We start from the raw sequence: 18,367 nt of genomic DNA, 5'->3' as shown, positions 1-18,367 counted from the left end.
TTCAATCATTACATCCATCTCCTTCTTCTCTTGTTCTGAGGCATTTTCGGGGTTTAACTCGATTGCCTTCTCGGATTCATCATGCTCAAGTGTCTTCGTAATTTCTATTTCTCTCATATCGATACTATTTCCTAGACATAGAAGACTTTTCTCACCCCAAGCTTCAACCGAATTTTCTCTTATATAAGCATTGCCGATTTCGTCCAGATCAATATTTTCAAGAGAATCAGATTTTAATTTGAGCGTCATCTCTTCCAATTGTATCTTCATGTTTCTAAATGATGCTTGAGTGGACTTCATGAATTCGCAAATGAGGGATACCAAATCAAGTTGGTCATTAGTGGTTTGTTGCAGCGATGGATAATAATTTTGAAAATCATCAAATTGTGGCTCTCTATGTTGAAACTCGTTCAAATCTTGGTCCTGAAAGCTTTGCTCGTATGTGTTGGTGTAAGTGTTCCAATAACATCTGTTGGTAATTTCGACGAAATTCGTCGCTTTTGGTGATCCCAGCATTGCTCAGTGTAATGATTTCCACCACATGTTGAACAAAACGGAGGCATATCATAGGTGTTTTGGAGGTATTCGCCAAATGGAAGCCATTCGTATCCCGTTTGAGGTGCCCGAACATTGTAACCAGACATGTAATAAAAAAAAATAAAAAAAAATAAAAAATTAAAATTAAATGGCTGAAGTAAGAAAAATTGCTCAAATTTGATATTAGAATAAATAGATAATTTAGCCGTATTCCCTGGCAACGGCGCCAAAAACTTGTTGGGCTAAATACCTAACACGCAAGTGCACGTAGCGCAAACAAGTAGTAAAAGTGGACTCGTGAGAGTCGGATGTCGATCCCACGGGGAATACTCAAATTATCTAATCCTAAGTACCAAATTCTAACAATTATGATTTTTATCCAGCCTACGCAAGGTTGTCAAATTTAATCAACTAAATAATTAATCTAATTATAAAAGCAAATAATCACGAGAAAAATACCAAAAAAAACGTATCTAGGATTTTATCTTCCCCCTATGCGATAATTCATCACCCAATTAAACCTCTATCATGCAAGTGACGATTCCTGATTATTAACTCGAGACACTAAATTACTCATAATCCGCTGTCGCGTGTATTATGAGTCTATTATTCACACCGCGTGCCTAGAACTCCTTTCAGGCATGAAATCCCTTCAGTAACGCGGTTGATCTCCCTTGAAATCTATACAGCAGATCTGTATATGTTGACACATGCAACAATGGCACAGTTCTGTCCAGCAGAACGTTTCAGCAATTCTTCAAAGCTATGGAGTAATTCTTCTCCGAAAAAAGTGTCACGTTCTTTGTGAGTCGAGGAGCCTTATATAGATGCGAAGTCGGCCTCCAACGACTTACCTTGTTCCCAAAGAAATCGAATAACTAGGAAACAAAATCCTAATCAATATCTAATTCTAATCTAGATAACAATAAAAGATTCGTAACTAGAGAAGAGTACAAGGAAATAAATCTAAGTCCTCAAGTATTACAAAGGTAGGACTCCAAAATAAACATGGGAACAAATCTTTGCCAATCTTTACTTCCCAAGTATGGGGGATTTCTTTACCGGTGAAAATCTGGCGCCAACAATTGTAATTTGAAGAATTGGATTATATGTACAGAGAAGAAGAGGGTTATCTCTATCCTACACCCGGTGAATGTTACGCCTGGTGACTTTTTTACCGTTGATCTACACACACCAATGTGGGTGTATGTGTGTTTGTGTTTGTGTGTACATAAATGGTAAAGATCTACCCGGTGTATTTCACCCTGTGTAGCATAGTATAAGCCGAAGAAGAGTATATATACACTCTTAGCTACTTCACTCATTGTCTAATTAATTTTAAAACTAAACAAGGCAAAGTCGTGTCTAAATACAAGTTTTAATAAAATACAAAATATGAAAAGAGGTCATTACAAATAAGCCCATCAATGGGTATTTATTCATAAAGAGATCCAGACAAAAAACTCATTTACCAATAAGTCTACACATGGTCCAGATTTTTATAAAAGACTAAAATAACCGCTCATATTTTAATATGCTCCAATTTCATCATTAACTTAATTTAACTTCAATTTGACCCCAAATTTCATAAATTATTCAATTTTGACCCAAAACTCTTTTTTTTTTCAAAAAAATTTTTTCTTTCTGTAACATTTTTTTCGTTTAAACAGCAATATTGTTGTGATCGACAGTAATATTAACTATATTACTGTTAAACACAGTAAAATTAACTAAACGACAGTTTAACACAGTAATATTGCTATATTAATCTCTAGCACAGTAATATTAACACAACAAAACTCATTATTATTGTGTAATAGAGTAACATTACTATGTTGACCGTTCAACAAATGTAAACATAATAAAAAGCCAAGAGAATTAATATTACTGTGAGTGACAGTAATATTAGTATAACAACAGTAATATTACCGTCAACCACAGTAATATTACAATAATAGACAGTAATGTTATTACGTTACTCCGTGAATAACCCAAACAAAATAATAATACTGATGTGGTTAACAACAATATTACTATAACAACAATAATATTACCGTCCACCACAGTAATATTATTGTGTTTACAGTAATATTACAATAATAGACAGTAATATTATTACGTTACTCCGTGAATAACTCAAACATAACAAAAACCCCAAAAAAACTATAATATTAATGTTGTTAATAGTAATATTATTGTGTTTACAGTTATTTTACTCGACGACAGTAATATAATTATGTTGACTTGTCAACAAATCAAACAAAAAATTAAAAAAATAATAATATTACATTAATTTACTGTCAACGACAACACAATTACATAAATGTATTGTCAACGGCAGTACAATTACGTTAAGTAACTGCCATTACAGTATAATTATGTTAATTTACTGTCAGTTACAGCACAATTACGGCCAACGTTTAGCGGCGGACGTAAAAAAAAAAAAAAAAAAAACTCCAAAAAACTCTAGAAAAAGTCAATGCCGGAAACCGGCGAAAAAATCCGGAAGAAAGAAAAAAACTCGAAAAGTCAACGCCGGAATCCGGCGGCAAGAAAAATATTTTGAAAAAAAATTCAAAAAAAAGTCAAAATCGAATTTTTGTGGTCAAAATTGGATTTTTGTGGAAAAAATTGATTAATTTGGAGTTACAATTATGAATTGGATATAAAAGGTTGGGGGTAATATTGGCATATACATGAATGTTTCATTTATTTATAATAAATATTAAATGCATGAACTTATTGGTGAAACAGATATAGCCCATAAACCTAGAATAATAAATATTAAAGCGATGAACTTATGCACAAAAACTCTATATGAAAATACAATTATATTTGATACAGCCCAAGGCCCCAACTCTTTTTTTTTTTTTTTTTTTTTTTTTAAGATTTTAACAGAAATGTAACGTTGTCATTATTTTTTGGCAGTAATTAACATCAAATGAGTCTGTAATTTTACTATTGAACAGATGTGCAAGTGAACTCAAAACTTATTCTTATTCAACATTTATTAATTTATAGAGTTTAACTACAATTAACTAACAATTCAAAAGAATTGAGAATTTTTTTTACTAAACATTTGCATTGATAGCATAGGATACTCTTGATCTCCTACAACCAAATATTGCAGCCCTGAATCATCAATCTCCATTGTTCCATCTTCACTAGCTCTACTAAAGTGCTCGCATGGATTTATTTCAAATTCAACATTAGCCTTCTCCTCTGCATTTAAATTCACCGGCTGAAATCCAACCAACTGTTTCACGGGACTACCTTTAACCGCTTTATCCCGTCTTAGAAATAATAGAACCGGATGCTTACCGGCCATACGCCCTTCATTTTCAACACTGACAATAACTAGAAACTTTGCCCTCTCACATAATTCCGAGCCAATATTAGAAACTAGTATATTGCCCAAGTTTTTAAGCTTGCTTTCACCAATTGAAACAAATTTGTAAGAATAGGTTGAGTAGCTAAGACCATAGCCAAATTCATAAACTTTTTCACCTTGATAAAATTTGTATGTTCGTCCGGGATATCCAGACGAAGGATCGGACCTCATTCTCATATCAGTCATTGGTATTTTGATGAAATCTTTTGGATACCATGTCACAGGTAGCCTTCCTCCTGAAGAAAAAAAAAATCTAGTAATATATACATTTTAGGGTAAGTTACAACCACCTCCTAAAGTATGGATAATATACGAAAAAACCCCTCTTGTTTGGATAATTACATCTACCCCTCAGCTATGATTTGTTCTTACACCTGCACCTTTATGGTGTCAAATTCAACATATTAGTCTAGATTTTGTGGAATGTGCCCTAGTTTGTACCCGTTTTGTGTAAAAATACAGTTTCTAATGCACAACAATCTGATATATACAAGCCAAAAAACACATATTAAGGTTATCTTGCTTCAAAATGTGGAGTCTGAATGGAATAAAGCGGGTACAAAAGCGATAATATTCCATATAATCTAGAAGATTATCCACTAAATTTGAAACCGCAAGGATGGACGTGTAAAAAGATTTATAGTTGAGGGGTGGTTGTAATTACCCAAAAAGGAGGAGGATTGTCGTAAATTGACCATACATTTTACTCATTAAAATAAATTGTTTCATGAAGAAATATACCTGGATTGTGATCACCAAATATGATCTCAGCAATTGCTTTTCCTCCGGCTCCACCCGGATATCCAGCCCACAATATACTCCCAATCTTTGGATTACCTTTCGCAAACGAAATATCAACAGGACCTCCACAAAGCAATACCAATATAACCGGATTTTTAGCTGCCTTTGCAACACTCGTAATAAGACGTTGCTGCTGACCTGGTCGTACCAAGTCTTCTCGATCCAAATCTTCGCCTTCTCGATCTTGATTAAGTCCCATTACCAGAACCACATAATCTGCTGATTTTGATAGTTCTTTTACAACTTTTATTGAGGAAATCGATGTGCAGTTGATCGTTTCACAACCCTCATGGTATTCAATATTCTTGACATAATTCATTAGTCCTTGTAGTGGAGTAACTGTCTTGCAAGGGGGGCCCGCATAGTTTCCTAAGAGTGTATCGGAGACGTTGGCGTTGGGCCCTATTACTGCAAGAGATTTTGTTGTGAACTTGGAAAGGGGAAGGATATTTGCAGAGTTCTTTAGTAGGACAATGCCATCACGTGCAACTTCAAGTGCCAAATCTTGATGCTCGGGACTACATATGTCGTTGCGGCTAAGATTGCCGTAAGGAAGTTCACTTGGATTTCCACTGAAAAGTCCTAATCTCATTCTAACAGAGAAAAGATTATAAAGGGCTCTGTCTATATCATCAGATTCAGACACTTTTCCCTTTTCGACTGCTGATTTTGTGTGATTCGCCAAATAGGAGCCGCATTCGACATCCATGCCTGTTTTTTTTTTTTTTCTTTCTTTCATCAGTAATCTTTTAATAGAAAGAACTCTTGAAAGGGTGTAACTTAATTACCTGCTTTGAGAACGTCCGCCACAGCATCTTCAGGTGATTTGGAGTAATTTTGCTTCTCATAAAGATGCTCGACCGCATGAAAATCCGATGTTATATACCTGTTCATTTCCAGTGAGATAGACGCATGATTAAGATGTACAAGAAACAAATTATTTTTTCAAGTTACGAAAAAAGGTAAATTACCCTTGGAATCCCCATTCACCGCGAACAGTTTTCGTTAATAGATCATAATCAACACAATTTGGAACACCATTTACAAAATTATAAGCGCACAATATCCCGCTCGCTTGCCCTTCCTGTACACAACTCTTGAAAGGTAGCTGATATGTATCTACCATATCCTGCTTTGTCACCTACACGAAAACAACACATATATTTCTTTAGAAATTCACGTACTAATTAAACAATCAAGGGTTTATTGAACGTTAGTGATAATAGGGCCGGCCGTACGCGAGCATTGAATGTAAAACGACTATTTCCGTTCCAACTCTCTAAATCGTAAGCGGTGAGATGCTTGCAGCATGCAGAGGCTTGTAAACGGCCGTCTTTGAGATCACCGCCTTCGAAACTGTCGCCTTGGATTCCTCGAACATACGAGACAGCATATTTGCTTGTAAGAAAAGGGTCTTCGCCAGGTGTCTCTTGTCCCCTTCCCCACCTCGGATCTCGAAAAATGTTGATGTTTGGCGAAAAAAATGTCATGCCTGTTACCTGCCCTTCATTGTATAGAGCTCTAGCTTCTGTGCCCATCACCTTTAAATTCATACTCAAATTTGTCAGACACTAACAAATTGTGCAGCATATTTTGACTTATTATGCAATCAACTTTCTGCTTCGTTACATATTAAAATAAAATTTAAATTTATAAAAAAAATATCTATTGAAAGTAATTAAAATTCAAGCAGCTCATGCATCATGTGATCTTAATATTAATTATCGTTAAAAAAATAAGCCTATTTAATAATGTAGGTTAGTAGGACAGTTATTCAAAATGACTAAAAACACTAGCCCAAAAATAGATCGTTATTACGACCATTAACCTTACCAAAAGGTACGTACAAATTTGTAATAAAAAGGTTTTTGCTATGTATTTGCTACGAATTTGGCCCGTAGCATATACGGGCGTGACAAAAACTTTGTACGGTAAATGACCGTAGCAAATCCTAACGTTTTACCTTTTGTTACAGATTTTTATCGTAGCAAAAAAATTCATAGTAAAAAGTTATTTTTCTAATAATGAAAATATACAAAATATTGAACAAAAATAAAAAAAAAATCAAAATTTGGAATTTTAAACGATCCTAGTTCTTTTCGGGACTAACCTTGGCCATTCGATACCAAAGGTTTGCATCAAATGTAGCTGCGGTGAGTATAACTTGAGGGAAACTAGTTGCCGCGTTGACAGTCCCGTTGAACGAAACACCGGATTGTGCTGGCGTAGAGCCGCCGACTCCATGCAGAGCCTCCGACCACCACTGGTAGTACGGTATTCCTAGTCTCGGTACGGCCGATGCCTCGTTCACCAGCTGTGATATTTTCTCGTCCAATGAGAGTCGAGATACCAAGTCGCGGGCCCGTTTTTCGATCGGCAAATCAACGTTGCAGAACGGGTACGACTTTGTGGATGGATTTGTGGAGTCACAAGAGAATGGTGGGAGTGGCTGTTTATTAGAATCAGCTGATAATTCAGCATTGAAGAAGATGGGGAGCAATATAGAGCATAATAATATCATTGCATTTTTGAGAGCCATCTTATGGATGATTTGTAATCTCTCATTTTTGTATGTGGTTATTTATTAGGGTAGAAAAATAATACGGCGTCGTTTGGCTGGGGAGATTACCACCCATAATCAATTAAATAATTAGACTTAATTTTCATATTATAAACACAATAACTTCTCAGGTCGACGAAAAAAAATATCTCTTTATTTATAGGGAAAATGAGGGATAACCCCCTCAATACACAAAATAATAGAGTCCAGGCCCATTTTAATATTTACCATTTGTAAAGAAATCTAAAATTAACATTAGGAATTGTGAGACCCCCCTCACGTGTTTATTATTCCAATTTTGTCCTTTCTTCCCCCACTCTTTCTCTCTCTCCCCCCCCTCTCTTCTCAACCGTCCTTTTTGACGTGTTGTCATTTATTATTTTTCTTCTCTCTCCTCTCTCCTCTCTTCTCTCTCTTCCACAATTTCCTCTCTTCTCTCTCCTCTCTCCTCTATTCTCTCTCTTCTCTCTCTTCCACAATTTCCTCTCTTTTCTCTTCTCTCTCCTATCTTCTCTCTATTCTCTCTCTTCCACAATTTCCTCTCTTCTCTCTCCTCTCTCTCTCTTCTCTCTCTCTCCTTTCTCTTCCCTCATTTCCTCTATTCTCGTCTGTTTCATTTTTTCTCTTTAGTTTCTCTATATCTTCTCAATACTTTATCTTTTCTTCTACATCTCATCTCATTTTATAACACCATAGTATCTTAAATTGAAATATAATATAGTGAATTAATGGAAAACTATAGTTGATTACCAATTTTTTATAGTTGACATCGGAACAATTGTAGTTGACTATCCAATTTTTGTAGAACTCTGGCAACAATATAGTTAACTACCAATTTTTTATAGTTGACATCGTAAAAATTATAGTTAACTATCTAATTTTTATAGTTGACTCTGGAAAAAATATAGTGAACTATCCGATTTTATAGTTGACTCTGGCAACAATATAGTTAACTACCATTTTTTTATAGTTGACATCGTAAAAATTATAGTTAACTATCTAATTTTTATAGTTGACTCTGGAAAAAATATAGTGAACTATCCGATTTTATAGTTAACTCTGAGTGTATGACCGTAATTTTTTAAGTTTTTCGACAACAATGATCTCTTCTTTGTTGTGGACTCTGATAAAACAAATTTCATACGAAACAAATATTTATGAGTCAACAAATAGTGCGACCATAGATATGTAGATCTAAAAAACAAGCTTGTTTACAAACTCCATTTTTGAATAATCAACCATTTTTGCAGTCTTCATAGTCGCTGAAATTGAAAAAAAAAAAATGGAAATATGTCGTATTATGACATAAAACAGAGAAATCTAATTATATGTTGTAGGAAAAACGGATTTCATAGCAGCCTACCTTTATTCGATTTTTTTGATTTCACCATATTTTTGTGTCTGCTTCTCCTCGATTCACACGTTTGCGAATTTTTTTCCAACAAATGAAGAAAACTAGGGTTCCACCGAAGGCCATAGATCATGGGTAGATTTTAGCGAATTATTGGGATGATATTCTACATATTGCCGTGATTTAGGGGGGAGAGATTTTTTTCCCATGAATATTTGATATGAATCCCGTAGTTTAGGTAGAGATGGTGGGGGGGCTGATTTCTAATACAAAATGTGAGGGTAGTATTGGTATGACACTAATGGAGGGGGTTTGACTTATTAAAAATAATGAGGGGTGGTTAGTTCTAATATTTTTCTTAATGAGGGGGTTTTGTCTCATTAACCCTTATTTATATGCCTTATCATGGCATTTAGTGATTATTTTGTTTGGACCTTATAAAACCACTGGTTTTCATTTTATTAATACTAGCATTTTTTTCCTCGTGCGATATCCGAGATCTTATTTTAAAAGTGAAAAAAATCAAATTAATACATAATAAGAAAATATAGTATACTAAATAGTAAAATTTAATAATGTAATATTATTCATATTTGATATAAATTTTTTTTTTTAAAATATTATATATTAAGATTTACAATCCAAATTAGAGAAAAAATAAAAAATAAATAACTTCCGAAGTACCATTAGGGTAGGATTCTTCACGTTTTAGTTTCAATTTTGATAATTGTTAAAAATTATAGTTAGAAATTAGTAGAGAAAAAATATTAAAGATAAATAATTACAGAAATATCATTAGGGATTTTTTAGGGTTGTCTACCGTTTATTTCTTTTAATTTATATATAAGATTATCTTGATCAATCTTGTATTGGCACCAAACCATACATAACTAGGGTGATTATAATTATAAAAAAAAGAGAAGAATAATGGGGATCTTAATTTTAAATGATACGTTTCACTAATATTTTATACTTTAGATTGAGGTGATCATTCAACGTATTATATCAAAATTAGGCCAAAGGAAAAGGTTTTGAGTTCGAGTCGTGTTTCACGTTGTTTTGAATACATTAATGAAGAAGAAATAAAATACCTATATGTGGTGCTAGTTTCTTCTAGGGGTTGCAATAATTGAATATTGGGGACTGTATTCAATTCGTTCACGTGGGCATGATTTAATTAATGAAAATTAATGAATATATGTTTAATTACCCATACACACATGACCAAATGTACTAGTTTCAATTTTGGGCTCTTTGATATAACTATTTAATACTTCTTTTCATAGGGAGATATACAAATTATTTTGTATCGTTTCAGAAAAGTTTCTTTCTAATTTCAGCCACTCATTTTTCCACATTCCCTATTTTCCCGGATAAAAAACATGAATTTAGTAAAAAAGAAATAGTAAAAAGGTAAAGTAATAAATAAAAAATGACCATGTAAGAAATCATTGTACAATGTACATTGTTGACCTCTCCGAGCACATGCTTCACGCGATTGTTTTTATTATTACCTTTTTATTATGTGAAATGGCAAATAGGCTCATGACAATGGCACTAAATTAAAAGAGGGACATTCAATTTTTTTGTTTTTCAACTAAATCCAGTTCATTCAAACTTATTTGCAAATAAAGAAAATTCTTTTCAATATACCAAAATTACCCACAATTCATTGAAACCCAATTCAACCTCAATGGCACTTTTTTTTTAATTTTTTTTCTTAAAAAAAATATTTTATTTAATATTACTGTCTTGACTGCTAAATTACTATCTCCAACAGTTATTTAACTGTCGGAGACAGTAATTTAACTGTTAATTGACTTTCTTTTTCTTCAAAAATATTTTAAATAATATTACTGTCTTGGCTGCTAAATTACTGTCTCCTGCAGTTACTTAACTGTCGGAGACAGTAATTTAACTGTTAATTGACTTTTTCTTTTTAAATATTTTAATTAATATTACTGTATTCGTTGCTAAATTACTGTCTCCAGGAGTTATTAAACTGTCGGAGATAGTAATTTAACTGTTAATTGACTTTTTTTTTTTTGAAATTTGTTTTCTTAAAAAAATTATTTTAATTAATATTATTGTTTTGCTGCTAAATTACTGTCTCCAACAGTAATTTTACTTTCTGAGAAAGTAATTTAGTAGCCAAGACAATAATATTAATTAAAATATTTTTTTCTAAGAAAAACAAAATTTTGAAAAAAAAAAAAAAAGTCAACGCCGGAGACCGGCCGGAAAAAAAAATTCAGGAAAAAAAAAGTTTTCAAAAAAAAAAAAAAAAGTCGACGCCGGAATCTGGCCGGAAAAATAAATCAGAAAAAAAAATATATTTTGGGAGGTTAATGTGATATATTTGTTTAAATCCGGGGTCAATGTGTAATATTAAGGAAGTTAGAGCATAATGGATGGAATTGAAGAATTATATTATGGAGGGTATTTTAGACTAAAGGCGTGGAGATGGGTTTAATTGAGAGACTGTTTTTTTTTTTGTTTTGGACCAATGTCCATTTAAGTTCATGTGATGGACCTTTTTACCATTTGCCCTTTTATTATTACCTTATTAAATGGCAATTAGAGACAAAGCAAAGATTAAAATACCTAATCTCTCACCACACACCATAATATGCAAGGCGGATCCAAATACTTTTTATCGGAAGGTTTTATTTTTTAGGGCACTTTACAAATAAGTTCATTAATGGGTACTTATTTATAAAGATGTTTAGATAATAAATCTTTATATAAAGAAGTTCACACATGGTCCAGATGTTTGGTAAAGACAAAAATAGCCCCTCATGTTTTAATATGCTCAAATTTCATCCTTTAATTTTATCTAACCTCGATTCGACCCCAAATTTCACAAATTATTCAATTTTGACCCATAACACATTTTTATGGATAATTTCGTCCGTCATCGATCTCTGGCGTTGATTTTTTTTTCTTTTCTTCCTGATTTTTTCACCACCGATTTCCGGCGTTGACCGAGGGTCAACGCAGGTGTCCGGCGTTGACTTTTTCTCTCTCTCCCTCCCTCTTTTTTTTTTCTCTTTTTTTGTTCTATTATTGTTAAACAGAGTAAAATTAACTATACTACAGTTTAACACAGTAATATTGCTATATTAATCTCTAGCACAGTAATATTAACACAACAAAACTCATTATTATTGTGTAATAGAGTAATATTAATATGTTGACCGTTCAACAAAGGTAAACATAAAAAAAAAAGACAAAAGAATTAATATCATTGTGGGTGACAATAATGTACTATAACAACAGTAATATTACCGTTAACCACAGTAACATTACTGTGTTTACAGTAATATTACAATAATAGACAGTAATATTAGTACGTTACTCCGTGAATAACTCAAACAAAACAAAAAAACCCAAAAATATTAATAATATTGATGTGATTGAAAGTAATATTATTTTACTGTCAACGACAATAATATAATTACGTTGACTTGTCAACAAATCAAACAAAAAAAAATAACAAAAAACAATTAATAATATTGTCATTGACTTTAATTGTACTGTCAACGGCAGTACAATTAGATAAATGTATTGTCAACGGTAGTACAATTACATTAATGTACTGCCAGTGATAGTATAATTACGTTAATTTACCGTCAGTTACAGTATAATTACCGTTAATGACAGCACAATTACGATCAACGTTTAACGGCGGGCGTATAAAAAAAACACTAAAAAAAGTCAACGCTAGAGACCGGCAGCGGAAAAAAAATATTGAAAAGTTAACGCTGGAGACCGGCGACAAGAAAATATTTTTTGAGAAATCGAACCCGTTACCCTAGCCTTATAGTGCATTCAACACACACAAGCGCCCACGACATTCGATTGTGGGCCGCCCATACCCGGGCCTCCACCATGTGGACAATTGCTGCCAAACCCAGGCTAACAATCTCCCCCTCAGCAATTGCTCAAGCTGGGAATCGAACCCGTGACCTTGGCTCTGATACCACTTGTAGGACCTCAAGCGCTACCAGTTATCCTAAAACCAATTGGTGTTAGAAAAGGCGCAAACCCTAACCTTATATGCGCAAACCCCTATTTTTAAGGCAGTGTTTTTAGCTTTTTAATACAATATTGTAATTATGATATCATTATTTAAACTGTTTAAACTTATAAATTATGCGAGTGGGCATTTTACTTTCTTAGGGAAAGCAAATACACTAAAATATATGATTGAAAATAACTATTTTTCTTTTTCTGCAGGAGCGGCGGCCCCACTGGATCTGCCACTGTTAGTACAAACTCAAATATTTATTAAGCCAAGTCTTATAGGATGATCCCTTGACTAAGACAATGCCGCTCAATCTTCGTCATTGGCAATGTGGTCATCTTTGTGGCGATAGTCGTATCTCGTCCAATCCCCCAAAAGGATTTGATTTTCAAAATTGTCGGGACCGAGATTGCGTCTTATTCGATCCAATAGATTCCCGGCCATACCAACAGTAGAGACGGGACAAGCAAGAATATCATTTGTAATCATTGACATAATAATTAGAAATGATAGATGAATTGATCATTGACTTCGACCAATCATTATATCAAAATATGTACTGCTTGATTGGAACTTGAGGATATGGATGTTGGGTGCTTTAAGCGCTCATACAGTAATCATTGGGTGAGATATACTAGCATATTCGTCATATAATTCATTTAATAATATAGTTACTCATCTAAGAGCATCTTCCAACGTAATCACTATTATTTCACCAAATCCTATTTTTATATGAAAAAATGGGTTTATCTTCCACCCTTAGCGCACTATTCTATAATTTCACTACTTTTGGTGAAGAAATAGTGTATTTGGTCTCCCACCAATTCCATCAAATTTTACACTAAACAATAAAATAATAATATTTCACCATCTCCTATTTATAGAGAATAGCATTTGGTTTGGTCTCCCATGGTATTTCACAACATTAATCAAAAAATTATAAATTTAACGGTAATCATAATTTTAGTCTAATTTAATTTTAAAAATATTGATTATATATCCGATTATAAGTAATAATTTTATTGATTAATAATCTCAAAATTATAACAAATTTTCAAAAACTTTTGAAACATGAACGAAAATAAACGTAAATTATTATACATATAATAAAACCACACATAAGCAATAATTTCACAACTAAATGCATAAAAATATTACAACACGGTTTAAAAAAAAATTACAACATTTTTTTTGGCCAAAACAAATTATTGCATTAGATAATTTTGAAGGTCAAAGGGCCCTCATTAAAACCTTGTTGGGCCTAACATATTTATATTTATTTAATAATAATAATAATAATAATAATAATAATAATAATAATAATAATAATAATAATAATAATAATAATAATAATAATAATAATAATAATAATAATAATAATAATAATAATAATAATAATAATAATAATAATAATAATAATAATAATAATAATAATAATAATAATAATAATAATAATAATAATAATAATAATAATAATAATAATAATAATAATAATAATAATAATAATAATAATAATAATAATAGTAATAATAATAATAATAATAATAATAATAATAATAATAATAATAATAATAATAATAATAATAATAATAATAATAATAATAATAATAATAATAATAATATAAATAATAATAATAATAATAATAATAATAATATAAATAATAATAATAATAATAATAATAATAATAATAATAATAATAATAATAATAATAATAATAATAATAATAATAATAATAATAATAATAATAATAATAATAATAATAATAATAATAATAATAATAATAATAATAATAATAATAATAATAATAATAATAATAATAATAATAATAATAATAATAATAATAATAATAATAATAATAATAATAATAATAATAATAATAATAATAATAATAATAATAATAATAATAATAATAATAATAATAATAATAATAATAATAATAATAATAATAATAATAATAATAATAATAATAATAATAATAATAATAATAATAATAATAATAATAATAATAATAATAATAATAATAATAATAATAATAATAATAAATGTATTTATCTTTTGAACACTAATTCATTAATTAACACTAATATATTTTCTATAGATATGTTTATAAATTGGTAATCACATGAAATTAGTTAATATAATAATTTTATATGCTAATTACATCAAATCCTATTTTAATTTCTATATTTGATAGAAAAAAGTAGGATTTTGTGAAAAAACATGGTAAAAATGGTGGTAAGGTGGGAGTTGCAAATTTCTTTACCAAAAAAATTGGTGAAAATATAGGATTTGGTAATATGGTGATATGTGGTTTGACCACAATGGGAGACTAAAACCAAAATCATCATAATTTTAGGTGTAATGCTGATTTATTGATTTAAGTTGGGAGGTTAAAAACACATAAATTAGGTCAAAAAAATGGAATAAGGAGATGGGTGGAAGATGCCCTAATAAGAGCAACTACATTAGGGATTTGCGGGCCATCCTCCGGTGGTCTGGAGATAAATCATCGCAATACATTGAAATAGAAAAAAAAGCTTTTTGTGTTAATAAATAGGGTACATTACAACTACCCCTGAGGTATGGTCAATTTGCGAAAACCCTCCTCTTGTTTGCGTAATTACAACCACCTCCTTCAATTATAAATTTTCTTACACGTCCACCCTCGCGTAATAAATCCTATTTAAGCATACCTCAGGGGTGTGGGTGTAATTTACCCTAAAATATAAATAAAAAGGCAATTTTTTTGAATTTACATTTATTCTTGAACATTTCTAGCATACATCATTAGTTCTTTAACAATAACAGTTCACATAAACAAAATAAAGCATAAATTCATATTTTTAAAATCCCAACTTTTATTTTAAATTAAAAAAAAAAAACGACTTTTGACCGATTTTTGCCACCGAGTTTGACCCGCCTTAAAGGTTTGACCGCCTAAAACCGCCTCACAGGCAAGCCTTCGCCTTGGAGACCGATTAATCAGCCGCCTCAGCCGATTTTTAGAGCACTGGTAATTATACTGTCATAAGAAAGTTATCGTACTATCGCTGATAATAATTATACTATAACCAAAATAATATTACTGCCAATGACATCATCATTATTATGTTTTTTGGCTTTTTTTTTTATTTATTTATTGACAGTTTTCAACGTAATAATATTACTATCGCTAACAGTAAAATTACTGTAAACACAATTATATTACGATCAACCACATCAATATTATTATCTTTTTTGCTTTTTATATTTTGTTTGATTTGTTGACCGATTAAAGTAGTAATATTACTGTCTACTATTGTAATATTACTGTCTACTATTGTAATATTACTGTAAGCACAATAGTGTTACTGTGGTTGACATTATTGTCATTACGGTAATAATATTATGGTTGACAGTAATATTATTGTCAACCACATTAATATTAATTTTTTTTACTTTTTATTATGTTTGTCTTTGTTGAACGATGAACATATTAATATTACTGCATTACATGATAATAGTGATTTTTGTGTGTTAGTATTATTACTGTGTAAGAAAGTAATATAACAATATTAATGTGATAGTAATATAGTTAATATTACTATCAGCCATAGTAATATTGTTGTTTAAACGGACCAAAAAATGTTCAGGATAAAAAAATCATAAAAAAAAGGGCTCTTTGAGATAACCCCTTCATTACTTCTTTTAATGGAGAGAGGCCCAAAATATTTCTCTCCATTTGAGAAAAGTGCACAACCATATTAGCCATTATGTTTTCCAGCTTTGCCCATGCCCGCCACATCATTACTGCGTCACGCGCTCAACAATTTTTATTTTTTTTCCGTTTTTTTCCTTAATCGACTATGAAGCATAGTCGATTAAGGTAAATCAACTATGATGCATAGTCGATTAAGGAAATCCTTCACTTTTTTTTGTATAATGTTTTTTTACTATATTAGGTATATTAAACAACCATGATGAAGCATAGTCGATTAAGAATCTGCTACTAAAAATAACAAATCACAATTGCAAAAAAAATGCAAAATCAAATATAGTTTACAAAAACAAAAAAATATACAAACATTATAATTGATTTGTACAATTGGAATCAATAAAAAAAATCCAAAACAAAGAAAAAAATTGGAGTCGAGCAATCGTAACCGACTGCCAGAGCATAGTCGATTAGCTTAATCGAGTATTTAACATATACATAGTCGATTAAGGTTCCAGCCTGCGCGAATTTCTCTATCCGCAATATCATCTACCCGATCTACCAAAAAAATCCTAGACATGCCTCCCCACGCCGTCGCAACACCACACCATCCGATAATCCTTGCAACTTCATCTCATTCCATCCCACACCTTGCGACTTTGTCCCACCCACTATCCTTGAACTCAAACAAACCATTTTTTCTTGTCCAACTACATTTAGATTAAAACCGAAAACATAATATAGATCTAGATTGAAACCAACTAGACCAGAGAAATAAATTTAGAGCTACTCAAAAGACATGGTTTTCCGGCGTTGATGACTTGAGAGTGGTCTTCACTCTCTGCCGCCACTAACATTGTCCCCGTCTACGCCGCTGCCATCTTCATCGTCTTCGTCGCTGCCATGGTCTTCATGACTGCGTCGTTGATGACTTGAGACATGGTCCTCCCCTGCCACTGGTGTTTCTGTGAGTGAAGAGATTGGAAGAGAGAATGAATAACGATGAAAATTAGGGCTAGGATATGTATGGGCTTTATAGGGTAGTTTGGGGATTATTAAAAATTCACTTTGTTGGAAATATACCTAATTGGGTTTTCTCCAATTATTTTTGGGAATGGGTGTTCCCTTAACTCATTTTTCTAGATTGGGGGGGGGGGGGGTTCTTGCTAATTTTCCCAAAAAAAAAAAGTCAACGCCGCTGGAGACTGGTGTTGACCGTCGATCGCGGCGGCAGAACAAAAAAATAAAAAAAGTCAACGCCGATAACCGACTGAAAAAGCTGACATAAAAAATTAATGAATAAACGAAAGTCAACAACGGCGACAGTCGAAATCGTAGTCAAAATTGGGTTAGGGGTCAAATTTGAATAATTGGTGAAATTTGGGGTCAAATTGAGGTTAAATTATGGTAAATGATGAAATTGGAGCATATTAAAATGTAAGGGCATTTTTGTCTTTTACACCTCTGAACATTGTCTAATTTTTTTTTGTAAAATAGTTTTTTGTCTGTACCTCTTTATGAACCTTTTGTAATAAACCCAGATAATATAGGCTTTATGTCCAAATTGCCCCAAATGATATTAACGAAGACTTGGCGTCTAATTAAGTTTTAAAATGAAGAGGTTTTTGTGCATAAGTATCTGACCAACCATATTTATTATTTTAGGTTCATGGCTATATATCTTTCGCTAATAAACATATTCCTTAAATATGTATCATAAATAAAGGAAATATTGATGTATATGACAAAATTACCCCCAACCCCTTACACCCAATTTAATCAATTTTGACCACAAAAATTCAATTTTGACTTTTTTTTTCTGAAATTATCTTTTTGCCGCCAGTTTCCGGCGTTGACTTTTTCGATTTTTTTTTCTTTTCTTGTCTGTTTTTTCGGCCGTCGGTCTCCGACATTAACCTTTTGTTTTCCCCATTTTTAACCCCCTCTAAATGTTGACCGTAGTTGTACTGTCTTAACAAACGTTGACCGTAGTTGTACTGTCATT

The 18,367-nt window shown here is 31.6% G+C and overlaps 1 protein-coding gene across 2 annotated transcripts; it reads right to left on the bottom strand.

The window, feature by feature from the left end:
* Positions 1 to 3,397: 3,397 nt before the first annotated feature.
* On the bottom strand, positions 3,398 to 7,292 carry LOC105973955 (putative beta-D-xylosidase 7). 2 transcript variants are annotated; one of them, XM_088815413.1, is made up of 7 exons: positions 6,840 to 7,292; positions 6,093 to 6,270; positions 5,968 to 6,062; positions 5,701 to 5,870; positions 5,518 to 5,615; positions 4,670 to 5,440; positions 3,550 to 4,164 (listed from the first exon to the last, which is right to left on the bottom strand). In XM_088815413.1, exons 1-7 carry the CDS (start codon positions 7,266 to 7,268, stop codon positions 3,584 to 3,586), a joined length of 2,322 nt encoding a protein of 773 aa, XP_088671539.1. In that variant the 5' UTR covers positions 7,269 to 7,292; the 3' UTR covers positions 3,550 to 3,583. The 2 variants fall into 2 exon arrangements, with proteins under 2 accessions (XP_012854455.2, XP_088671539.1); XM_012999001.2 differs by having other exon boundaries at positions 3,398 to 4,164; positions 5,968 to 6,270.
* Positions 7,293 to 18,367: the final 11,075 nt, after the last annotated feature.

This window comes from Erythranthe guttata, chromosome 3 (assembly GCF_056151865.1).
Source record: "Erythranthe guttata isolate IM_541 chromosome 3, IM_541, whole genome shotgun sequence".
Lineage (NCBI taxonomy): Eukaryota > Viridiplantae > Streptophyta > Magnoliopsida > Lamiales > Phrymaceae > Erythranthe > Erythranthe guttata.
Note: the sequence above shows the minus strand (reverse complement) of the source record. Positions and strands in the feature narration are given on the sequence as shown.

What these genes read in the sequence shown, in the direction of transcription:
- LOC105973955 (XM_012999001.2), bottom strand. Translation starts at nt 7,268, where the DNA reads ATGGCTCTCAAAAATGCAATGATATTATTATGCTCTATATTGCTCCCC. An exon ending in GTTTTACATTCAATGCTCGC is followed by an intron (nt 5,871 to 5,967) that starts GTACGGCCGGCC and finishes GTTTTCGTGTAG; the next exon opens with GTGACAAAGCAGGATATGGT. An exon ending in GGCGGACGTTCTCAAAGCAG is followed by an intron (nt 5,441 to 5,517) that starts GTAATTAAGTTA and finishes AAAAAAAAACAG; the next exon opens with GCATGGATGTCGAATGCGGC.